General features: G+C 38.2%; 2 protein-coding genes across 5 annotated transcripts in view; both read right to left on the reverse strand.

The window, feature by feature from the left end:
* Window positions 1-687: 687 nt before the first annotated feature.
* On the reverse strand, window positions 688-3,159 carry LOC136283791 (protein adenylyltransferase SelO-like). Its single transcript, XM_066173003.1, has 4 exons — window positions 3,058-3,159; window positions 2,915-2,958; window positions 2,208-2,274; window positions 688-1,640 (listed from the first exon to the last, which is right to left on the reverse strand). Exons 2-4 carry the CDS (start codon window positions 2,932-2,934, stop codon window positions 1,440-1,442), a joined length of 288 nt encoding a protein of 95 aa, XP_066029100.1. The 5' UTR covers window positions 2,935-2,958; window positions 3,058-3,159; the 3' UTR covers window positions 688-1,439.
* A 2,555-nt stretch (window positions 3,160-5,714) lies between these two features.
* The window catches only part of LOC131791913 (uncharacterized), a 16,495-nt gene continuing 447 nt past the window's right edge, over window positions 5,715-21,762 (reverse strand). The window contains exons 2-7 of one of the 4 annotated variants that reach the window (XM_066172995.1): window positions 21,309-21,460; window positions 20,991-21,086; window positions 13,596-13,706; window positions 9,257-13,049; window positions 8,142-9,096; window positions 5,715-7,413 (exon numbers count right to left, since the gene is read on the reverse strand). In XM_066172995.1, coding sequence (XP_066029092.1) covers window positions 7,395-7,413; window positions 8,142-9,096; window positions 9,257-13,001 — 4,719 coding nt within the window. In that variant the 5' untranslated portion in view covers window positions 13,002-13,049; window positions 13,596-13,706; window positions 20,991-21,086; window positions 21,309-21,460 and the 3' untranslated portion in view covers window positions 5,715-7,394. Of the gene's footprint in view, window positions 7,414-8,141; window positions 9,097-9,256; window positions 13,050-13,595; window positions 13,707-20,990; window positions 21,087-21,308; window positions 21,461-21,549; window positions 21,673-21,762 lie in introns of those variants that run through there. The other 3 variants (XM_066172996.1, XM_066172994.1, XM_066172997.1) reach the window with 3 other exon arrangements.

A 21,762-nucleotide genomic window follows, 5' to 3' on the forward strand; every position in this document is an offset into this window, starting at 1 on the left:
ATATTATATTATTGATATATATTTTGTAATTATAATATTATTGTATTTACATTCTCAATTAATTTATATATTTGTATTTTTTTTTTCTATTGAGCTGAAAAGCCCGCTTAGGGAGCATCAATAAAGTATGTGTATGTATGTATGTATGTATGTACCCCGCAACTCATTTACATGTCATTGAATAAGAATAGCGTCTCTTGTGTTATGCCTCGATCTTCAAAGCCTCACGACACATGTAAGTGAGGCGGACCAAAGTTGCGGGGTATTCTGAAGTTTAGCCCTCGCTCCACAGTGATATCATATTCTCTGTTTCCTCATCTGAGAATGTATTTTTCGCTTTGGAAGCAGTCTTCGACTTTCCGGAGGCGACTTCCTCCGCCATTTTGACGCAAGAAAATTTCACCTTCCTCCCCTACTCAGTAGAAATTTGTCACAAAATACGTCATTTTCTATCAATTTCGGCTACGATTGTCGCAGCGTTTTAAAACATGTTTTAAAATCCTACGACATTTTTCGTGACGTGCACGACAGTCGTAAGCGAGTGGTAGGTTTAATTTACACGATACAATTCGTGTCGTAGGCCTGTCGTAAGCTTGTCGCATGCGACAAAGTCGTACCGTGTAAATAGGCCTTAAGAGACACAAACTACAAAGCTATAAACAAATATTTTATTCTGTTGTCCCATTCCAGATCTAATTCACATCGGGTAAAAACTGCCAATTATTGGTTTTTGTTAGTACCGTCAACAACTGGAAGAGGCACATCCAACCAGATAAACCAGCCTAGTCTGTTCACAGATGATCACAGATCTGATCATCGTCCAGGGCTCGAGGGATAAAAGCGAATACGATCAGGGGATAAAACGAAAACAGTCACAGGGGGGAGGGGTGGGTCAAATTGAAGATTTGTGTACAAATCGTAACAGAATGCTTGCGGTTGTCCTCAAGTAGTCACTCGAACAGCTGCGGACAGACTAAAAACAGTCTGGTATACCGGCTCCCACGTCGCTTCTGTCGAGCTAAGCTGAGAACTTCTCTAGTCTCCAACCGCTTCATTGGCGGAGAGCATTCTGGCGGCCATATTTGTTGATCCAAACGAAAGATTGTTGGAATTATTTTGATTAAGCAATATAATCCTGCAAGAAGTCTTTGTGAAAGCCTGGTCACTAGTTGAGAGCCGCGTGTGGTGACGTCAATTTTGATTCGCTGTTTAAACGAACGAGTGGCAAAGAGGTAGAGCCTAAAAAAAAGGCTAACCAAGAGCCTGAAAACAAGCTACACTATCGTTTTACTATTTTACTTTTTTGCCAACTGCAATCGGTGAAAATCCCTTTCAATCCTGCATGTCGTTAACCCTACTTCTTCGCTTTGAGCGAGGAGGGAAGATAGACTCACTCCGCCGCGAGGACCCTCGAGGATTACGCGGTAGATTTACGAAGATCACGAAAGCCGCATATTAAACGCATCATCAGGCAATTTATCAAGGTTAGTTTTCCTTGTATCCGGAGCGTTGTAAAGCCTCGTTTTCTCATGATTACAAGACAAGGTGGAATTAGTACTCGCTGCTACGTAGAGCGTAGCTTCGTCAAATTCCACATCGTCTCTGTACGGTGTTTTCAAGCGTTTGAGAATAGTTTGAACCTGCAAAAGAACAGGAGAAGGAAATGTAAAATGTTATCAGTGCATCTTAAACCACATATACGTTTATGCTTGCAAGTATTACCTTCGCAAGGTTTCCTTTGCATTGAAGATGGAAAAATAGTCCTAAAAGAATCCCTTTCAAAAAGATGACAAACGAGTCTCCGTGTTGAAATACGACAAAGGAAAATGTCAGGAAAAAATTTTTGTCAGTGTATGACCCATTAGCTATGACGAAGGGCTAACGCTCGAAACGTCGTCTTTGGAAACTCTTTGCGGTGGCCAATTTACATTATCAACTCATTATCAATACCAAATTATTTAAAAAGGACACTTCTAAAATAATTTTGCACAGAGTCGGGAAAACTTTGCGCCGACGAGTTTCCTCTAACAAGCGTCCTTGACTCATGTATGTTTTCTTTGCCCGCCAAAGTAAGGAAAGGAATAAAAACAAATCACCTCCTATTTCCCTATTGGTCATAGTCTCTATCGATCGTACTGATTGGAAATAAACCTGCAAATAAGTATGCAAGTAAGTTTGACGGGTTCTACTGGTTTCACTGCTCTTACCAAAGAGAAGTCTCCATTTTCTGCGGCCTTTATAGCTCTTTGGGCGATGTAATTTCTAAGAACAAACCTGTGAAGAAAACAATTGCATAAAGATAAAGTTAAAAGTTAGAGAGATGAACAGAGGTTAAACTCGTCAGTCTCAGAATTCCTTTTGTTTTAGCGGATAAATTCCAAACGATGTGGAGGAACCGGTAGCTTTATGCCCAGGGCGATGAAATTCAAGGAGTCAGGGCTCAAGTGCTGGCCGTGTCAATGTAATGTGGTCTTAAGCCAGACTTACAGTTCACGTGGTGACTATCTCTAGAACGTAAATTGTCCGGGAAACGTAACGGAAAGTAGAGGAGGGGGGAGGGGACGGAAAGCAGGGGGGGACGGAAAGTAGAGGAGGGGGAGGGGACGGAAAGTTGAGGAGGGGGGGGAGGGAGAGTAACCCAGATTGGCAGGGGATTTCTTACCAAAGAAACAGGAATAAGCTCCGACAGCAATACGAGACAGTCTCGCAGGCACACTTCACTTTATGCCTCGGTAATTACAAAAAAAAAACAAAAACAAAAACAAAAAACAAGGTGTTGGTTACAGTGAAGTCATTTTCGCCAGTGTATTTGTCAATTTTGATCTCTTGTTACGTGCTGATTCTCATAGGAGAGATAATAGATTCGGGGCTTAAGGTCAACATTTCATTCTTCAAGAAGAACACAGACAAGTACCTTGGGTTGTTGGATTTCATTACCCTGACTCGTTCTTTGTTTACCTGTGTGCGACAGAAAAAAATTAAATCAATGAAAAAATTAAAAGGAAAGGGGAATTCTTCAGAGAGTTATTTTCAAGTGAATGGAAGTGTTGTGTTTACCTCTTGAACATCATGATGGTCGCATTCCTGATCAAGACGATCTCTTGGTAAATGAAAGAAAATAAAAACAAAAGGAAGAAGGAATAATAAATGAAGACAAGAATTCACCTTTCAACTCTAATGCAATAGCATACTAATTATACACCAAATACAAATTAACCTCTTCTCCCCTTGAACGATGTTGAAGTTTGTTGTCTGTGATTATACAATATTCAATAGGGAGGAAGGTATTGCAGCGAACTTCGGTACATTTAAACCTCACTTCTTATTACTTCCTTAAGAGCAGATACGTGAATGTCATGTGCCCATTAATTTTGTCCTTCATTTACGATCACCCTTGTGGTTTCTTACACGCAATCCATGATTCCCACTCACTGGTAAGCTGTGATCCACTGCGTCCATAAAACACGGTCGTTATTCCCTTTTCCGTTTTGCGTTGACACCTGAGTTGACGGTCGGTCGATCAACCAATTAATTAATCAAACCATTAATAAATCAATTAAGTTTTATCAACCAAGTCGATAATTTAAATCGGTCACTATAAATAGTTTCTATGCTGATGTTCGGAGCGTTAGCCCTCCGTTGATCGTTCTGACGAAGGACTAGCGCTCGTAAAGTCAGCTTTTAGAAACTCTGCGGTGGTCAGTTTACATCATCAACTCAGTCGATAAAACCAGATTATCTTGCTATACCCCGGCCCGTCCCCCTCCCAGCGCAGCACCACAGTTTCCTTAGTAACTTACCCCTTTATTCAGCAATAAATCAATAAATCGCACAAGTAATCATTTATATTATCATATGACCCGTGCAGCCCCGCTCGCGCAATCCCACAGAAAACCAGGATGAGAGCTGACGTGTGTAGGGCCGGATGTGTTGACGTGAGCCGGTCCGGAAAAAGCCGTCCAGCTCTGCATTCACACGGCTCTGTTTCAAAAAACTTAAAGGGATGAAAGAAAAGAGTTAAAAAAGACGCGTTTTCCGATGAATAGTAGTTTCAATTAGCGTAAATTACCGCTACGCAAGCTCATCTGAAAGGCGTGGGAACAAGTGGGAGACGCGCAGTGAATTATGGGACGGATGCTCACATTTCATTTGTTGAGGTGAAATGGCTAAGGTTCCTGGCATGTTTTTCTCTCTGTTTATTGTGGTAAACCACCATCTATGAAGCCAAAAGAGAATCAGGTCCAATTCTCTTGCCAAAATAAAATGGCGTCGCGATTACTATGCTGGGCTCTGGATTTAGAAGCCCAGGTTCAAGGCCAGGCAGGGTCGTTGTGTTGTGTTGTGTTTTCAGGGAAGAAACTTTACTCTCTCAGTGGCCCTCCTCTCAAAGGATGAACTATCATGGAATTCTCACGAAATGCTGAAAGTTATGTCCAATGGACTAGCATTCATCCAGGATGCCCGTATTCTCGTTCTAAAGAATTCGAGGTAAGCTCCACCTGTAATGAACTGCTAAGCCCAGAAGAGTTTACCGACAATCTCCCGCAGATAAATGCCAGAAACCCGGTGCTACAACACTTTTCGACCTAAGAAAGGAAGGTCTAATCCCTGGCTATTTTCGAACTAACCTCCATTCAAGAATCGTCGAATACGCTTTGATTAATCATTGCAGAGGAACACATTGAGACACAAGGTATTCCACGATGTCTTCATCGCTAAGAGCAGAAAACATACGAGGTGATTACTCAGCTACAGTGCACAAAGTCAGCTTTGAACGATAGAAAACCGTAGTATGATCCAAAACTGAATTAGCTTTAAATTAGTACCAACAATCACGTGAATATAAAACCAATTTTTTTAAGGAACCCGTCACTTGATTTGAATTGAAGCTGTGATCTGTTATCAAAGTCTATGCCACTTTACCGAGTCTTTTCGAACGGTCACATGATCTATACTTTTACATCAGTTAAGGACGCTAGCGTAGTGCTCTGCAGCAATGGCCCAATGCACTTCGAACTTGCTTTCAGTTTACCTCTGTAAAGTCTGCGATTTGATAGATATAACTCAACCCTTTGGCCCCCAAGAGTGACCAGCATCCAATTTCTCCAGACAATATCACCCCTGAATCACATATTATGGTCACGGGAATAACGGAAATGATCACCAACTAAAGAAGCTCTTGATTGTTCAACAAATTCTCCTTATCAGCACCACAGGAAATGTATAGATAATAGTATGGAGAATATGCATACTGATAGTAGCATGTAAAGGGTTAAGTCACCCTCACCAATCAAAAGGAAAATCAAGATCCATCGCGCCTTGTTCATCCGCGCTCTCCTCAACGACTTATTTGATGCGAGTGAGAACGAATCTGCCACCGCCATCGAGTGTTAATCGGTACTTATTCACGAAACCGTGGCACATATACCAGGACGAGCGAAGCTACTATGCAGCTTTGAACTAGGTCGTTTGGATCTCCAAATATGTTGGTGCTTGACAGGGGATATGCCAACCTGTATAGTGCATTTATAAACGTTCAAAACCAAAGTGACATGTTTTGGGCAAGCAGCTTTAACTATAGGTTTAATTATCTTTAAACCCTAGGACCGATTGGCATCTAATTTCTCCTTAAAATATCGCCCCTGAATCAAGAAATGAAAGAAAGGAAATGATCACTAACTAAATAAGCTCTCGATTGTTAAACAACTTCTCCGTGTCAGCAACTTAGGAAATGATTCGTGAACTTCATGGAGAATATAGATTCTGATGTTAGGGTGTTCTCCTGTCAGCGCCTCAAGTTATGAACTGTGTGGTGACGCCCTTAAATTTCAGGCTCCTACTCGGTGTAGAAGACACTGATGACGTAGAAAAATATAGGAAAAAAAAAGAACATGGAAACTAGTATAAGCAGTAGGTTGATAATGCGATGTTCTATTGTGTCCTGTGTCTTCTCTTCCATGAAGGAGCAGAATTTTACGAGGTGATTCAAATTAGGAATGGGTGAGGATTATTCTACTCTTAATTTATGGGGTTTCCTGAGATAAAAGTGGTTTGACTAGTTTATTTCACCAAATATACTTTGCATATGTTCTTTTGCTTTTCAAATTTTTATCTCCGTTATAGCTTCTTGGAAATTAGAGAGGGAGATTTCCTGATTCGAAAGTTGTGTAAAAAATTCCTTTTCTGGTTAAAACTCATCAACAGAGCAGCCCAGTAGAAAATTTTCCTGAAGCCTTCCTCCTTCTCCCCCGACCCTTCAGAAGGTCAGGCTGTTAGGGCCCAGCGTACCCGTTTGGAGGAGTAGATAAGAGTCAGCACGTTTCAGCCTCTCACCACCCTGGTGAGGTTGACTATGCGACGATGCCCTGACTCACACGGGCACCTTACCAAATGACTACTAACAGCCACCTACTGGTATTTTCAAAAATTAAGTAATGTCTTCAAATTTCAAAAACACACGTAAACTAATGTGTATGCAAAAAATCAGCGTGTTGAATATCCTTCTTTTTTCTAGAAAATAATGTAAGAGAAACGATTTCTGCGCGGTTATTCTGGTTTCATCTTCAACCAGGCCGGTATAAGCTATGTGCACATGAAATGGATATAAATTTAGCTGGTTCTTATTTACACATAGTTGAAAGTACCTCTTTCACACGAAATATACGAGAGAATCACTAGTGTTACCACAAGTTATTTCTCTCTTCTTCTCAAACAGTCTCGAGCCGTACAAGTAATTTTGCAGAAAATGAAGTTAAGGTTTTTCTTAGAACTGTACAATTTGTCATTACCTTTTTCGTTTTCCTCTAGAAATTAATCTCACGAGTTAAACGAGTTGCAAATCAACACTAAATGAAATGCTTACTACACTCCGCCTCCATAAAACAAATTGTTAGCTTGTAGCTGGGTGATGAAACACCACAGGAGCAATAAGATAAATCGTTAACCCTTTAACTCCCAGATCAAATTTGTAATTCTCCTTACAGTCAAACATACAATTCTTATAAAGTTAGTTCAGGGAATTTAGTATTGGATCAACAAATTATCCCCAAATTGAGATTTTTCTTTATTCTCATCACTTATCTGGTTGATATTCTATTGATTTTCTAAGGAGAAATTTTATCTTGGTCACTCATGGGAGTTACAGGGTTAAATGTTTGTCTTAAGTTTACGCTAGGAACAGTTAAAAATGTTTATGAAGTCTCTACAAGAAAAATATAATTTAAACCTTGAACAGCTTTGTCACTAAAATCATTCTTGTACTCGCTCCCATCTCGATCAGCGGTCTCTCCTGTTCAGATGTCGGGACTAGAAGATCGTAACCACTCGAATGCAAAGAAATCAGCGGAATAAAGCCTTTCTGACAATGTCTTTCCCATTCAATCTCTGTAGATGTCTTACTTTGGGAGGTTCAACCTAAGGTAAAAATTCAATAATAAAAGTTAAGTCAAAGGCAACATCTCAAGTAATAGAGTATTTTTTAGTAAATTAACTAGTGATCAGTAGTTATTTTTCACAAATCATTCTGTACAGTTCTAACCGGACAGTTGTCTGTAATCGGACACCTGAGATCGGATAGTTGAAGCGTCCAATCATACCGAGTCCTTTCCGCCAAATCCACCAATCACAGAATTGATCACAACAACCATAGCAACAACCACTATCACTAAAAAAAAACCGTGGAATTTCCAAAATTGAGAAATTTTTCACTTTAGAAATTGTCTCTACCGGAGATATTTGTCCTCGATGTGTTTGTTGTCTTCGGAAATTGTAACGGTTATGATAAATTGATATAGGACTTTGTGTCGTCCAATTGTGTCTATAATCACACTCGTGATTGACAAATCGGACTTTGCGGTCGTCCGATTTTGCTAATCTCTCGTATGATTACAGACCGAAGTGGACTCCACTCTGTTCTATTACCATTATTTATCATTAGTATCGTCATAGTTATAATTATCATCATAACTTTTCTTACTACCACTGTTATCGTTATTATTACATGTACAATCATTATTGTTATCATTATCACGTTATTATTAAGTATCATTATTGTTATTCTTACTACTATCAATACTATTAACATTATATTATTATCCACATTATTCTTTTTCTGTCTTCAAATAAACTTTGTTTCAACTGACCTTTCGATGTTTGTCTTTTCTTTGTCGCCTGGCAGCTTCGCTTGAATGATTTCAAAATGGTCCTCGGAGTTTTCAAAGCCAATTGCGACCAAGCGCTTACGAGGACAAACTGCAAGACTTCGAAATTGTCGTTGCTCTACAACTTCACTGAGGAGATCACCAGATTTAACGTTGTATAATCGAAGACATAAACCTCCTGAATCATTCAAGCTCACGATGCAGTCCTCGTTACTGATAAACTTAATATCACCTACAACCATGTTATCCAATTGACGAATCACTTTTCCCGAAACTGCGTCGAGGACGTAAGAGCCAGGTGCACGATAAGTGACGACGTTTTCTTCAGTAGGAGAAAAAATAGCACTTGGAAGTCTAAATAGATCGAACTTAATAGAAGTTTCCCATAGCACTCGGTTTTCACGCCACAACTGCAGTGACTCTCCATCAGTGGTGGCTAGCACTTCCCATTTATTATTACATGCCAAAAAAATACCATCAAAATTTCCAATCTTTGACACAATTTGTTCACTCGTTGTATCTAGAATGGTGACTCCCCATCTGTCATCAAAGTTATTCCTCGTTTTCAAGGCGACTCGTTCCTCTGATAAGGGTACAACATCATCGACAGGAAACTCAGTCCACCTTTTCATGCAAACAGACAAATCAGAGTTCCACAACTCAAGCGAGCCACTAACTGTTCGAAATAGGACACCTCTTTTGACGGGCACAACACTTAAAGACTCTACAACAAATTCATATTTCTTTTTTCTGATCCTTTTACTTAAAACATCGCCAGCCACAAGATTTATTCGCTGGATCCTTGTACCTTCCACGGTATAAAGAGAGTCACCATCAACAGAGAAATGAACGTCAAAACTTGTTGGAAAGAAATCATATCCAACAAAACCGTTTTCCTCCATGTCCTCAAGTAGAGGTTCCTGTTGTTCCTGATCATCTAGGAAAGAGAGAACAGAATAAACATTTAGGCAATTAAGTATTATCAACTGCGTTGATAACGTAAATTGGCCACCATAAAGAGTTTAATAGCGATGGCCAGTTTACGCCATGTTATACTCTCCCCCCGACACAGCACCACAGTTTCTTTGGAAACTTACCCCCTTTAGAATAAAGATAAGCTCCATTCCATAATAAGCTGCATGGATCAGTTTCCAATCGTTCTAACAGTTCATCGAGTTTGAGCCTCTTTTCTGGTGGGTCATTAAATTCCGTTCGTTCTCCCACAAAGTCATCAAGTTCATCTCTCTTTTCCGTAGAGTTGTTACGTTCCATTGTCTGTTCATCTCGGCCACCGAGTTCAGCTCTCTGTTCTGATGGATCAGCAACTTCAGCTCTCTGTCCTGACAGAACATCGATTTCAGCTTTCTGTTCGAGCATATGGTTCATTTCTGGTAGATTATGTTCCGTTAGATCGTTATTTTCGGTTCTCTCCGTCGCAATGTCACCGGGTTCTATGCTTAGTCCCGCTTCATCGCCACTCTCACCTCTCCACTCCCTTACGTCATTAAGGCGACACATTTCAATCACTTTACTGAGAGGGGAAACTCTTAGTAACATCTGCTTTTCTAGTACAAGTGCAAAATCCACAGATGCGAACATTCCTCCAGATAAATACCAAAAGGGATCTCCTGATAAGAAACCACCCTCATTGCAAGTTTCAAATTCCGAAGCGTACTGGTAGGAACTCGTCCCAAAAATGCAATCTAAACTATATATTGACTTAGTGTTCCTGTCAATATCTAAACAAAAAAGCTTGGGCTCCGTATCCCAATCATCTTTATCCTCATCCGAAAGTAAACAGAAAAAAAACCGGCAGTCAGGAGTTAACTTAACACATCGTGACCAGACTAAAGGACATATTAGAGTCTCAACTCCATCATTCATGTCAATGAGGTATGCGCACTTGTCAGAATCGACGATCACCATCCGTCTTCCACTAGCAGACCAAGCAAAAGAGAAAATTTCGCATTTGTGTGTAAAACGACTAATTTCACTTCCATCTTTTAGACTCCACTGGATGACGCAATTCCTCCCGTCCAGACAGTCAGTCAGCATCGTGCTTTTGTCACCAGATATTGAACAAACTTTGAACCGGCACTCGCTCGAACGGAAAAGAGGTTTCACGTCTCCGACCAAGGTATAACCCTGACACAGAGTCCCTTGTAAGATCAGCTCTAAGGTTGGATGGAAAACTACTGACCGGAAAAATTGGAAAAGGAAATCCCATGTGTTCCCTAGGTCCTGAAAATCAATGTTTGATACCAGCGCAGAGCGTGTCCACATTAGCTGGCCAGTACGGAGCGACCACAGATGAATTGTGGCATCCCGACACTCGCATACCAGGTAGTCCTGATTTGGTGAGACATCAAAGCAGATCACCTGATCTGAAGCACAAAACCGCAGTAGAACATCTGTTCTTTCCTCCCTCTTTCGCAAATATTTCATATATGGTAAGTCCGCATACTTGGTGTTTAGCAAGCTTAATGCCTTCGCAGACAGTTCAGGTCCTCCTTCATTCAACAAGACTTGAAAGATGGCGTGAGGAATTTTTGAAAGAGTACTTAAATGCTTCCGCAATAGCAACAATAACGTCTCAAGGACTTCCCTGCAATTCTTTGACAAACCATTTGTATTTTCCTTCTCTTGTACGCAAAGAACATCTTCAGTGGCTGCTGTACTCTTCACAGTTAGCTTTGCATAGACCAATTCTAGGTTCAAAACATAATTCTTTACAATGTCGTCCAGGCTACATGGACGAGCATTCTCTTCTACCTCAAGTACATGCTGAACACCATGCTGTAAGGCATACCTCGACGTCTGTTTCAGTGTTGAACTCTGGATCCCTTTAAGTTTCAATTCATCTAGTTCATCTCTGCAAAGCTTTACAATGACGCGATGACATTCTTTTCCGCTAACAATAAACTTCTTTTGCCTCGAAGTAGACTCCTCAACCAACCAGTCCTTGACTGACTTGTGAAAGAAGTTAATGCACTCGCCCTCAATGGGTAAAAGAGCCGAGATACAATCAACTGCGTCTCGTACTTTTTGCTCATCAGCCGATGACCATTCTTTTGAAAGGAACAACTTGTACACAAACTCGACAGGTAATGGTTCTCTTGCTGCCACGATGGCATTTAAAAAATCGAAGAACTGCTCTTCGGTGATACCTAGTTCTTTCTGCATTTCATTTTTCAGGCGTTTGAAGTAGTCTTGATAAACGGACGAAATACCTGATGGCAAGTCGCTGTTGATCACTTCAGCAGCACTCATACACACAGCATTCTTCTTAATGAACTCTGTCAGGTAATAGGTATATAACATGACTCCTTCTGACTTTTCAACAAGCTTCTCTAAGATGGTATCTTGACAATCAGATTGCAGAACATGTTCCAGTTGCTCTTGAAAGCAAAGCCTAACGTCCATCAAGTTTTCTTGATCGTTTGGGTTCAGCTGTATGGGATTTAAGTCTTGAATCTTCTCTAAGATGTTCATTTCAGGTCGCGTTGTTACCACAAATCGTATCCAACACGGAAGCGTCTTGAAGTAATCCGCAATCACATTTAAAAGCTCATTACGCCCCTGGTATTCACTTTCGTCTAAGCCATCTATAACCATGAGATGGATAGAGTCTGGGTCTTTCAAATCTGAAAGAGGTTCTTTAAACAAGAATTCAAACAGTTCTTCCACTTCCATGTCTCCAATTTCAACGCCCACATTTCTCGACAACTTCTTCACGATAGCCTTCTTGTACTCTGGAAGCGAGTCTGAAAGCTGACAGGCTAACGACTGCAGCATCACTTTGGGATTTCTCCGGCGTGCCTTGTTATGCCGACAGAAGTGGCTCCCTGACAATCGTCCAGCCTCTAACATCTTTTGGCACAAGACAGCTGAGATTACAGACTTTCCCATCCCCGCATTTCCACTAATAACAATCACTCTATTTGGAGAACTTTTGTCGTCTAACCACCTCTCAACTGCTGCAAAGACCGATAAACGAGTTCCCTCAACATATCTGCTTCCATGGTGTCTAATTTCACCTAAATTGTCAACGTTTGCTAGTTTCGCAAGGACTTCGTCATCCCTGATGCTCTCCTTCTCTTTATTCAAATTGTGAATGGTGTCTTGCTGTTGGCTCTGCACAGATTCTTGCAACTTCTTCTGTAACTGATGAACTTCATCCAGCTTTGCTTTATTTTCATCAACAGTTTGCAGCACTTTGGTGTCAATATCCCGTATGTCCTTCAGCTGTGATTTTATATCTGCATCAGAATCAGCCCACTTGTGCAACGCATCAAGGTACTCCTGCTCTCCACAACGCTCAACCTTCAATCTGTCAATTTCTGCCTGCTGCAAGCCGAGAGCAACAAGAACAACACTGATCTCCTGCCACAGAGTTGAGAAAGTTGGATCAGCAATACCAGTTGTGGTAACATGGCCATACAATTCATTGCGGTAAAACTTTATGCGAGCAAGATTTGCTTCAGGGGAGTTGTCACTTGGAGGTGGTTTGTTGTGCCACCCAGAGCGGGGTGGATAGAGACCACAAATGTTGGTTAACAGAAGGAATAAAAGAGTGATATCGAATGTTTGGGAGTCTGGAGGAGCACTGCTTGGAGGAAACAATAGATCCCATTGAGGTTTGTGTAGGATCCTTCTTCTAAACAGATTTTGAAGAGTTAAATAGTTTGTATTCAGCACGGCTGAAAGACTTGCTGGGGGATGATATCCATTGAAAATGCTCCTGAGAACTGTTGTTCCACCATCGATGAGAAGTCGGCTGAGCTTGGCTCCATTTGTCTTCTCTACAGAACTGGCAAGAGGTGAAGGAGTAGCTGATGCCATATGATCCAAAATACAAAGATGGAGTCATCAGGTGTACCTGCGCGTTTTCTGAAAGAAACATTACAATTGCGTAATTGCTTCTCTTAGACATGTACTGGAAAGAGGAGCAAAACCTCTCCACTTTACTAATCAGTTTGACTCCTTCAACACTATTTAATCCTTTACACCCAAGTGTCATAATGCATATTCTCCATACTTTCTTTACACATTTCCTAAGGTGCTGACGAGGAGATTTTGTTTACTGATCAAAAGCTTTTCTTTAGTTAATAATCACTTCCTTCATTCTCATGACCCTAACACGTGACTCAGGGTTGATATTGTACGGAGAAATTAGATGCTGGTCACTCTTTGGGTTCAAAGGGTTAAAGAAACTTGTCATCTTTAGAGTATCAGGGATTGTTTTTGTGCTCTGAAGGAATAATATTCCTATATAATTGTGTCTCTATAGAAGTTTATTGACTAAAATATTATAAACTTGTCATCAAATCTGCGCTGTATATATAATGATAATTACAAATTACAATACTCCAGGTATCTTCAGTTCATACTCATAGGATAATAATAATAATTATTATTTGACAGCCTTATGGTTACCTGAGCTCCCCCACACACCATTTGCAATCCTCACAGTGGTATTTCAAAAGCCAGCTGATTGGTCAGACAAGGAGCCAGCTGAAGGAATAAAGTCTTTGGGATCAGAGATTCCTGAAAAAAATCAAATCACATAACAATTTATAAGAAAGTTATTCATAGCATTTCACCACTGAACCACTCAAAATGTTAACTGAAGGCTTTGTAATGACAACAAATTCACTGCTCAATAGAACACAGGAATGAAAATGAAATAAAAATTAATTTAAAATTTAATGCAGTTAAATACTGACAACAATTTTTAAATTTTGCTTGTCAGAGTTTTCTCTTTAGGGAAATAATTTAACATATATGACTAATATATGGATCATAATTTGCCACAAGATTTTTATCCAAGACCTAAACAACATTGTGTTTAATTGTAATATATAATAAATTCATATCATTTTAATACTGAGTTCCCTCGGCATTGGTTTACATCAGCAATAGAAGCATTACAAGCCAATTCTAGAGCAGGGTCTTAAGTTAAAAGAAGAAAGAAGTTTTTAGAAAGTATGTCATAATACCCCATAAAATTACTGCCGCTAGAAGAGCATGGAAGCCTAAATCTCTCTTGTTATCTACCAACAGGAAACTCCAAAGAGCTAATGTTGGGTCAGAAGAGGCACCCAACTACTTTTGACTGCTCATAAGTCACAATGACATTTTCGTTATAAAATAACCACATTACATGTAACAGGATCACACACAAAGAGAGTGAACATTTTCTTACTGTTGGTTATGTATACATTCTTTATTGTGACCCTGACAGCATAACCCAAGCAAGAGCAACAAATCTTATGAAATGAAACCCATGAAAATTTCTTATGCAATACTTTCAAAGAAAAAATTACTATTTTTTACCTTTTTCTGGCATATTCAATAAGCATACATTGCATTGCAATGTATTGTGCTCATCACAATTAATTCAGACCTGGCCAATTTTTTATTTTCAGAACTTTTAACCCTTTACACCCTAACATCAGTATGTATATTCTCCTTACAGTTATCTAAATATTTCCTAAGGGGCTAACAAGGAGAATTTGCTTAACAATCAAGAGCTTCTACAGTTGGTGATTACCTCTTTTATCCTTATAACCTTAATGTTTGATTCACAGGTGATATTGTGGGGGGGAAATTTGATGTTGATCACAACTGGGAGTTAAAATGTATTCCACTTTTTCTTAATTTTTTACTTTCATAGTTCTGACACTTTTTTGAGGTTGTGGAACACTTGTAACATGAGCCTCTCTGCAATAATAAGTTGGTTAGTTAAAGCCCTCTCAGGTGGGCATTATTGCAGTTATTCAGCTGTAAGAAGTTTCCATTTATATTAAGAACCCTTGTAACTTGAAGAATAGACAATGTCTACAAGTCAGTTAAAAGACCCATAAATAGTCTTGGTGATTCACACATGCACAGTAAGATGGAAAATTCTGTCAACAGACTTAGAGTAAAGCAAAAAATCAATTCAAATCATAAACAAACACTGTGAAGAGGCTGCACCAAAATACTTTGCTATAAGATGCACTCCGAGTTTAGCATCTATTTTCCATGGGAGAGGAAAAACAGTGCACCTAAAAACCAAAGAACTATCATATGAGATGTTAAATTGTAAATGGGAATTTTGAAGTGAACATAAAGATGAAAGGTTTTTTAAACACTCCAAGTATAAACCCATTCCCAAAGCAGAATAATGAACAATCTTCATTCTACTACAAAATCAAAATTTATCATCTTTCTCATTCTCATATGATGCTTTCCAAATTGTTGATCCTGGCAAAATGCAGTAATTGGCATGTCACATATGAACTTAACTTTGGCCTGGCTTGTTTTACTGCCAGAAGGAAATGCCAAATTTTTAAAAATGAGAATAATGAACCTTCAGACCACATATAATAAATCATTGAAAAGGTATTTTTGGCTTATGCTATAAATAACACCAACAGGTGTGGAGGTAGTAACTGAAAAGACAGAGAAGTGTCAAAAGTGAAAGAAAATTTAGTTTTTGCTTTCCTAGTACATATAGGGTATACCAATAAACTGTAACTTAAATTGCAGCTCTCAGAGCATTGATTGCTGTAAGATATCACCTCTACCAAAACAGTACAAAGATAAAAAGTTCCAGAAGTTGCAGGAGTGGTAAATCAAGTCTGATATTGGAGGGGGCCATGATTTTATGCCTTCAGTGTGCAGATCTTTCAATGACCTTTGAGTTGTGAAAATTTCAGAAACTATGATTATATAGTGAGCATGAAATAGCATCTTGTGCCCCCTCTCAGGCAACAAAGGGTTTAAATATTTTCTCAAGCCAGAAGGTGGACCATTGAAGCATAAAATGCAAAGGCCTGGGGTCTAATTCAAAGCATTTGGACACTGGCTTTAATAAAATGCAGGGCATGACATACATGTGCATCTAGTTACACCAGCAGGGTGAATGTATGAAACACAAGATGAAACACTACAGTTCACAAACCTAACCCTGGTTTAAGATTTACTTGGGTCACATTTTAGCCCATGGTTTTGAAGCTACAGCACCGCTCATGTATATGTTGACCAAAAAATGTAAATTAAACGCGCCAAAAATCGCATGCAATTGCGAATAAAAAAAATCAGGTGCGTCAAAAAATTGCACATACATGCACAACTTTGAGACATCAGCCTCGTAAGTATGTATGAGGTAGTCCTTTTGTTTTTCTATTGTTGGCAGTTTATTGTTTTAAAGAATAGGCTTCCAATGACAAGCAAACTTGTTCGTTGCAATTGCCGTTCGAACCAACCTTCCCAAAATGCTACTACCAATGTGACTTCGTAATCGGTATATTTTCTACTGGAATTCATTCATCAAAATAGCTATTTCTTACCTCATATATAGAAACATCAGTCACAATGGCTTGGGAATTTGTTCAAAATAAATTTATCCTCAGTGTATTGTAATTCAGTAGAATCAGCTAAGGCACCCATTTGTAACCAGTTGTTGTGTTCTGAATGCAAACCCATGCATGAATGTTTATTTCATAGCTTTTGCCATCAGTGAACATGCTGTTCTGGCTCATTCATCTCGCCATTTATACAAAAGCTAATGAGTGCTACTTGCTTATTTTAATGATGTTGTGTTACAGTATGATTACCTGTCACAATCACATCTTGCTCTGACTTGTGTGCAGAATTTTTTATGAGAAACCGGATTCACTTTTTGTTTCGATATTTGTCGAATCATTGATCAATGTTCACCAAATTGCTTGAAAAAATGGATTGGAAAAATTAACTGCTGGATACATGTAGTTCAAGTTTGTTTAAAACTCGCTGACATGTGCAATGAAACTGTTTACATTCCAATGCGTAAACACTGAAGCGGGCGCTGATTGTAATGAATAAAGCAGAACACATTATTCACTTTATTAAAAACTATATTTTCCTTCTGATCTTAACCGAAGATGATTGAGGTAGGTTTGAAGTTTCAAACACCAAATTGTTTACATTCTGTGACATAAACATCTTAGGGAGCGCTGATTGCAGTGAATAAATTGAGAAGCATATAAGTATTTGTTTCGTTACTCGCTCAATGAAAGTCGTGTTTCGATGCCTTGTGTAACTGACATTTTCCTTCCCAGTTGATTCATCAACAACACAAATCAAGCAAATCTACTACTACTGCTTGTTATCCAAAAAATTTGTGAAGCGATGCAACATGTGTGTGTAATGCTTTTTCATTATGAGAATTTTCTGTTGTCTACTCGTTGCTTTTTCAAACCTAGAAGTCCTTTGTTTCATACAACAATGAAATACAAAGGAAACTGATAGCACTGAATAACAAAGGCACATGAATAGCGCCTTTTTTTCAACCGTGTGCGCAAAAAAATCATATATATGCGTCTGACTACCCTGCATTGGAGTGTATGAAATTCGTCTGCGCAGTTAATGTCTACGCAAGTGGTACTGTAAACTGCCTTTGAACCTGATATCTGTGGCATGAAAATGCTTCCAGGATTCAACTTTTAAATGACTGTCGATATCATAGAATTGAAAGTGTTTTGCCTCACCACCAAACTAACATCCTAAATATCATCTTAAAATAGAAATCATTTTTGGAATCACGTGATGTAAATTACTGGAAATATACAAATGCATGTGTATTTATGTTTAAGTTGCAGCAGCCTATCCTACACATAAGTAGACAAGGAACTTGAACAAACCAATCTTCAAAAGGTTAAATGCCAGGGGTATTGCCTGGGAGGGGAATGTTGAAGCTCTGAATTGATTACTGCATAAGGGAAACCTAAACTAAATACCTTACTGCTCAGAGAAATCTGTCCAATTCACTATATTCACTACTGAAATCATAAACATTTTCAAGATCTACCAAACCCTCAACTAAGGACAGGGATATTTAACTAATTTATTCCTTGTAACAGAAGAAATCAATCAAAACTCACAGAAAGTTCAGTCTGTCTAATTCACTGTTCCCTTTTACTAAAAGTAAGTCTGTGAAATATTCACTACTGAAATCATAAAAATTTTCAAGATCTACAAAACCCTCAACTAAGGACAGGGATATTTAATTAATTTATTCCTTGTAACAGAAGAAATCAATCAAAACTCACAGAAAGTTAAGTGCAAAAAAAAAAAAAAAAAAAAAGACTACAGTAAACTTCTAATTTTGTATTTAAAAATTTCCCAGAGAAAGTTATGAGGTTTGCATTTTTTCTAGTCATATTCCTCTATTAGGGAAAATGGCCATTTCATCTGAAAATCTAAAGCTGAGAATGTTTCATGAAATAACAAAACATGATACAATTTCCATAAAACATGATCACAGGAATATAAACCAAATCACTTGGCTGATATCAATGGGAAAGCCTGGCTGGGGGAAAAACATTTTCTTATAGTTGGTTCTGTACACATTCAGTATTGTGATCTTGACAGCATAACCCAAGTAAGAGCAACATATTGTCAGTATTAAATAACACCCATGAAAATTTCCTAAGCAATACTTACAAAGTAAAAATTTTTATAAAATCTTTTTTAGCATATTTCATGAGTAAACATTATATAATTGCAATGTATTGTGCTCATCACAATTACTTTAGACCAGGCTAATTGATTATAGCAAAAATATATTTTTCGTTTCAGAACTTTTAACCCTTTACACCCGAACATCAGTATGTATATTCTCCTTACAGTTATCAAAACATTTCCTAAGGTGCTGATGAGGAGAATTTGCTTAACAATCAAGAACTTCTACAGTTGGTGATTTATCTCTTTTATCCTCATAACCCTAATATTTGATTCACAGGTAATATTCTAGTGAGAAATTTGATGCTGGTCACAATTGGGGATTAAAAAGTTAAATGTGTACCACTTGTTCTTAGTTTTTTACCTGCGTTAAGTTCTGTGACACTTTTTTTGGGCAGTAATAAGTTGGTTAATCAAAGCCCTTTCATGTAGGCATTATTGTAGTTATTCAGCAGTAAGAAGTTTCCAGTTGTAAGAAGAACCCAAAACTTGAGAAATTGACAATGTCAACACATCAGTTAAAAGACCCATCACAAGCCTTACTGATTCACACATGCACAGCAAGGAAGAAAATTCTGTCAATTGACTTAAAGTAAAGCCAAATATCAGTTTAAATGATAAACACACATTGTGACAAGGATGCACTACAAAACTTTGATATAAGATGCACTCTAAGTTTTGGATCTATTTTCCATGGGAAAGGAAATTTTTTTTCATAAAAAAAGTGCACTACATAATCAAATAAACATCATACAATTCTCTGTATAATTGATCTCCACAAATGAGTAACAATTTAGAGGGTTATTTTGAAGTTAACATTAAGTATTTTTAAAACACTCAGAGTATAAAACACATCCCAGAGCAGAACAATGAACAATATTCATTCCACCACAAAATCAAAATTTATCACCTTTCTTTAATTCTCCCATGATGCTTTCCAAATTGCTGACCTTTGCAGTATGCAGTAATTGCATGTCACATATGAACTTAATTTTAGCCTGGCTAGTTTTACTTCCACGAGGGAATGGCAAATTTATTAAAATGAGAATAATGAACCTAATTAGACCATGTGTAATGAATCAATTAAAAGGCATGTTAAATTGCAGCTCTCAGAGCATTGGTTGTTATAAGATTATCACCTCAACCAAAACAGTACAAAGACAAAAAGTTCCAAAAGTTGCAAGGGTGGTAAATCAAGTCTGATGTTGAAGATCGAGGGCCAAAATTTAATGCTTTGAATGTGCAGATCTTTCAATGACCTTTTGGTTGTGAAAATTTCAGAAAATATGATTCAATATTAGGCATGTGATGGCATCTTGTGCCATATGGCACTCAGTAGCATAAAAGGATTAAAATGTTTCCTCAAGCCAGAAGGTGGAGCATTGAAGCATAAAATGCAAAGACCTGGGGTCTAATTCAAAGTATTTGGACACTGGCTTCAATAAAATGCAGGGCATGACATACATGGGCAACTAGTTACACCTTAGGTATTTTGGGTCAAATTTTAGCACACAGTTGTGAAGCTAAACTCTTATTGAACCAGATATCTGTGGCATGAAAATGCTTCCAGGATTTAAGTTTTTAATGACTGTCTACATCATAGAATCATATGTTGCTGCCAGTCATACACATAAGTAGACACTGAACTTGAACAAACCAATTTTAAAAAGTTTAAATGCCAGGGGTATTTGCCTGGGAGGGGAATGTTGAAGCTCTGAATTGATTACTGCATTAAAGAAAGCTAAACTTAATACATTACTCTCCAGAGAAATCTGTCCAATTCACTGTTCCCTGATACTTATTAAGTAATTAGTCTGTGAAATATTCACTACTGAAATTATCAAACTTTTCAAGATCTACCAAACCCTAACCTAATGACAGGGATATTGAGTTTTATGCACTTGGCCGTTTCGCAGTTCTTCTTTGATTAATTAATTCCTTGCAACAAAGTAAATCGATCATAACTCGTGGAAAGTTTAGAGCAAAAAAAACTATACTTCTAATTTTTTATTTAAGAATGTCCAATTGAAATTGGTTTGCATGTTATCTACTCATTATCCTCTACAAGGGAAAATGGCCATTTCATCTGGAAATCTAAAGCAGGTGATATGTAATGAAAGATCAAAACATGATGAAATCTACTTAAAACACGATAACAGGAATGTAAACCAAATCACTTAGCTGCATGATATCAATTGGAAAGCATGCCTGCGGAAAATTACTTCTGTAGGTGCTATAAAAGATTTGGATAGCTCACATCCACATTTTAAACGACACGATACCAATTAATTTGGTGTATTATTTACAATCGTACTCATTTGTATCATCAAAAACGATGCTTACTTTCAGTTGATGATTTAAAATGGAAGTAGGTGATTCAAAATGTTGTGTAGCCAAACTATGATCCTGATTTCTCTGATATTATCCTCAGTGCAAAGCCTATAAGCCATAATAACAAAACACTTTTGTTTTTCACAATTAATCACAAAAACTTTACCGAAAAATTGACTGTAATTCCATGATTCGAACCACGAACCACGTGTGTGGAAATCGAACGCGGAAACTTGCCTGATTCAGGTAAAAACCAGCCAAACTAATAAACATCTGGTTTTTTGTATTTCTGAAAATAGAGAGATCACTCATAATTATATCCTTACTAACCTTGCTGGTGAGAAAAGGTCCAGTATTACCAAGAGAAACTATGGAAAACCTAGAACACGCCTCGTTGTAGGAAATGTGCTTAGGGAGGCAAAATGCAACTTCACTCGAGTCGACGAGTGGGGAGTACCAGAAGACTAGAAGTAGCACGGGATCTGAAAAGCGAATATGGAGATATTGACTCTTGGAATTACAAAATAATATGCTGTCATGACAACATTTATTCTTGGTCTTAATAACTCACTGATTTCATAACAGATTCCTTTCATGAGTCATGCGATTCCTTCCGAGATGCATTTTCCATACGACGCAAAAATACTTCGCTGAAAGCCCCTTTCTTTTACTTTCCTTTCTTAAGCCGGTGAAGGTCGAAATAAAACGACAATAAGTTGGTTCCATCAAGAAATCCTCCTAATCATAAACATTTTCTCAAAATTTTTGTTATTAAATAGATCAA

This window comes from Pocillopora verrucosa, chromosome 10 (assembly GCF_036669915.1).
Source record: "Pocillopora verrucosa isolate sample1 chromosome 10, ASM3666991v2, whole genome shotgun sequence".
Taxonomy (NCBI): Eukaryota; Metazoa; Cnidaria; class Anthozoa; order Scleractinia; family Pocilloporidae; genus Pocillopora; species Pocillopora verrucosa.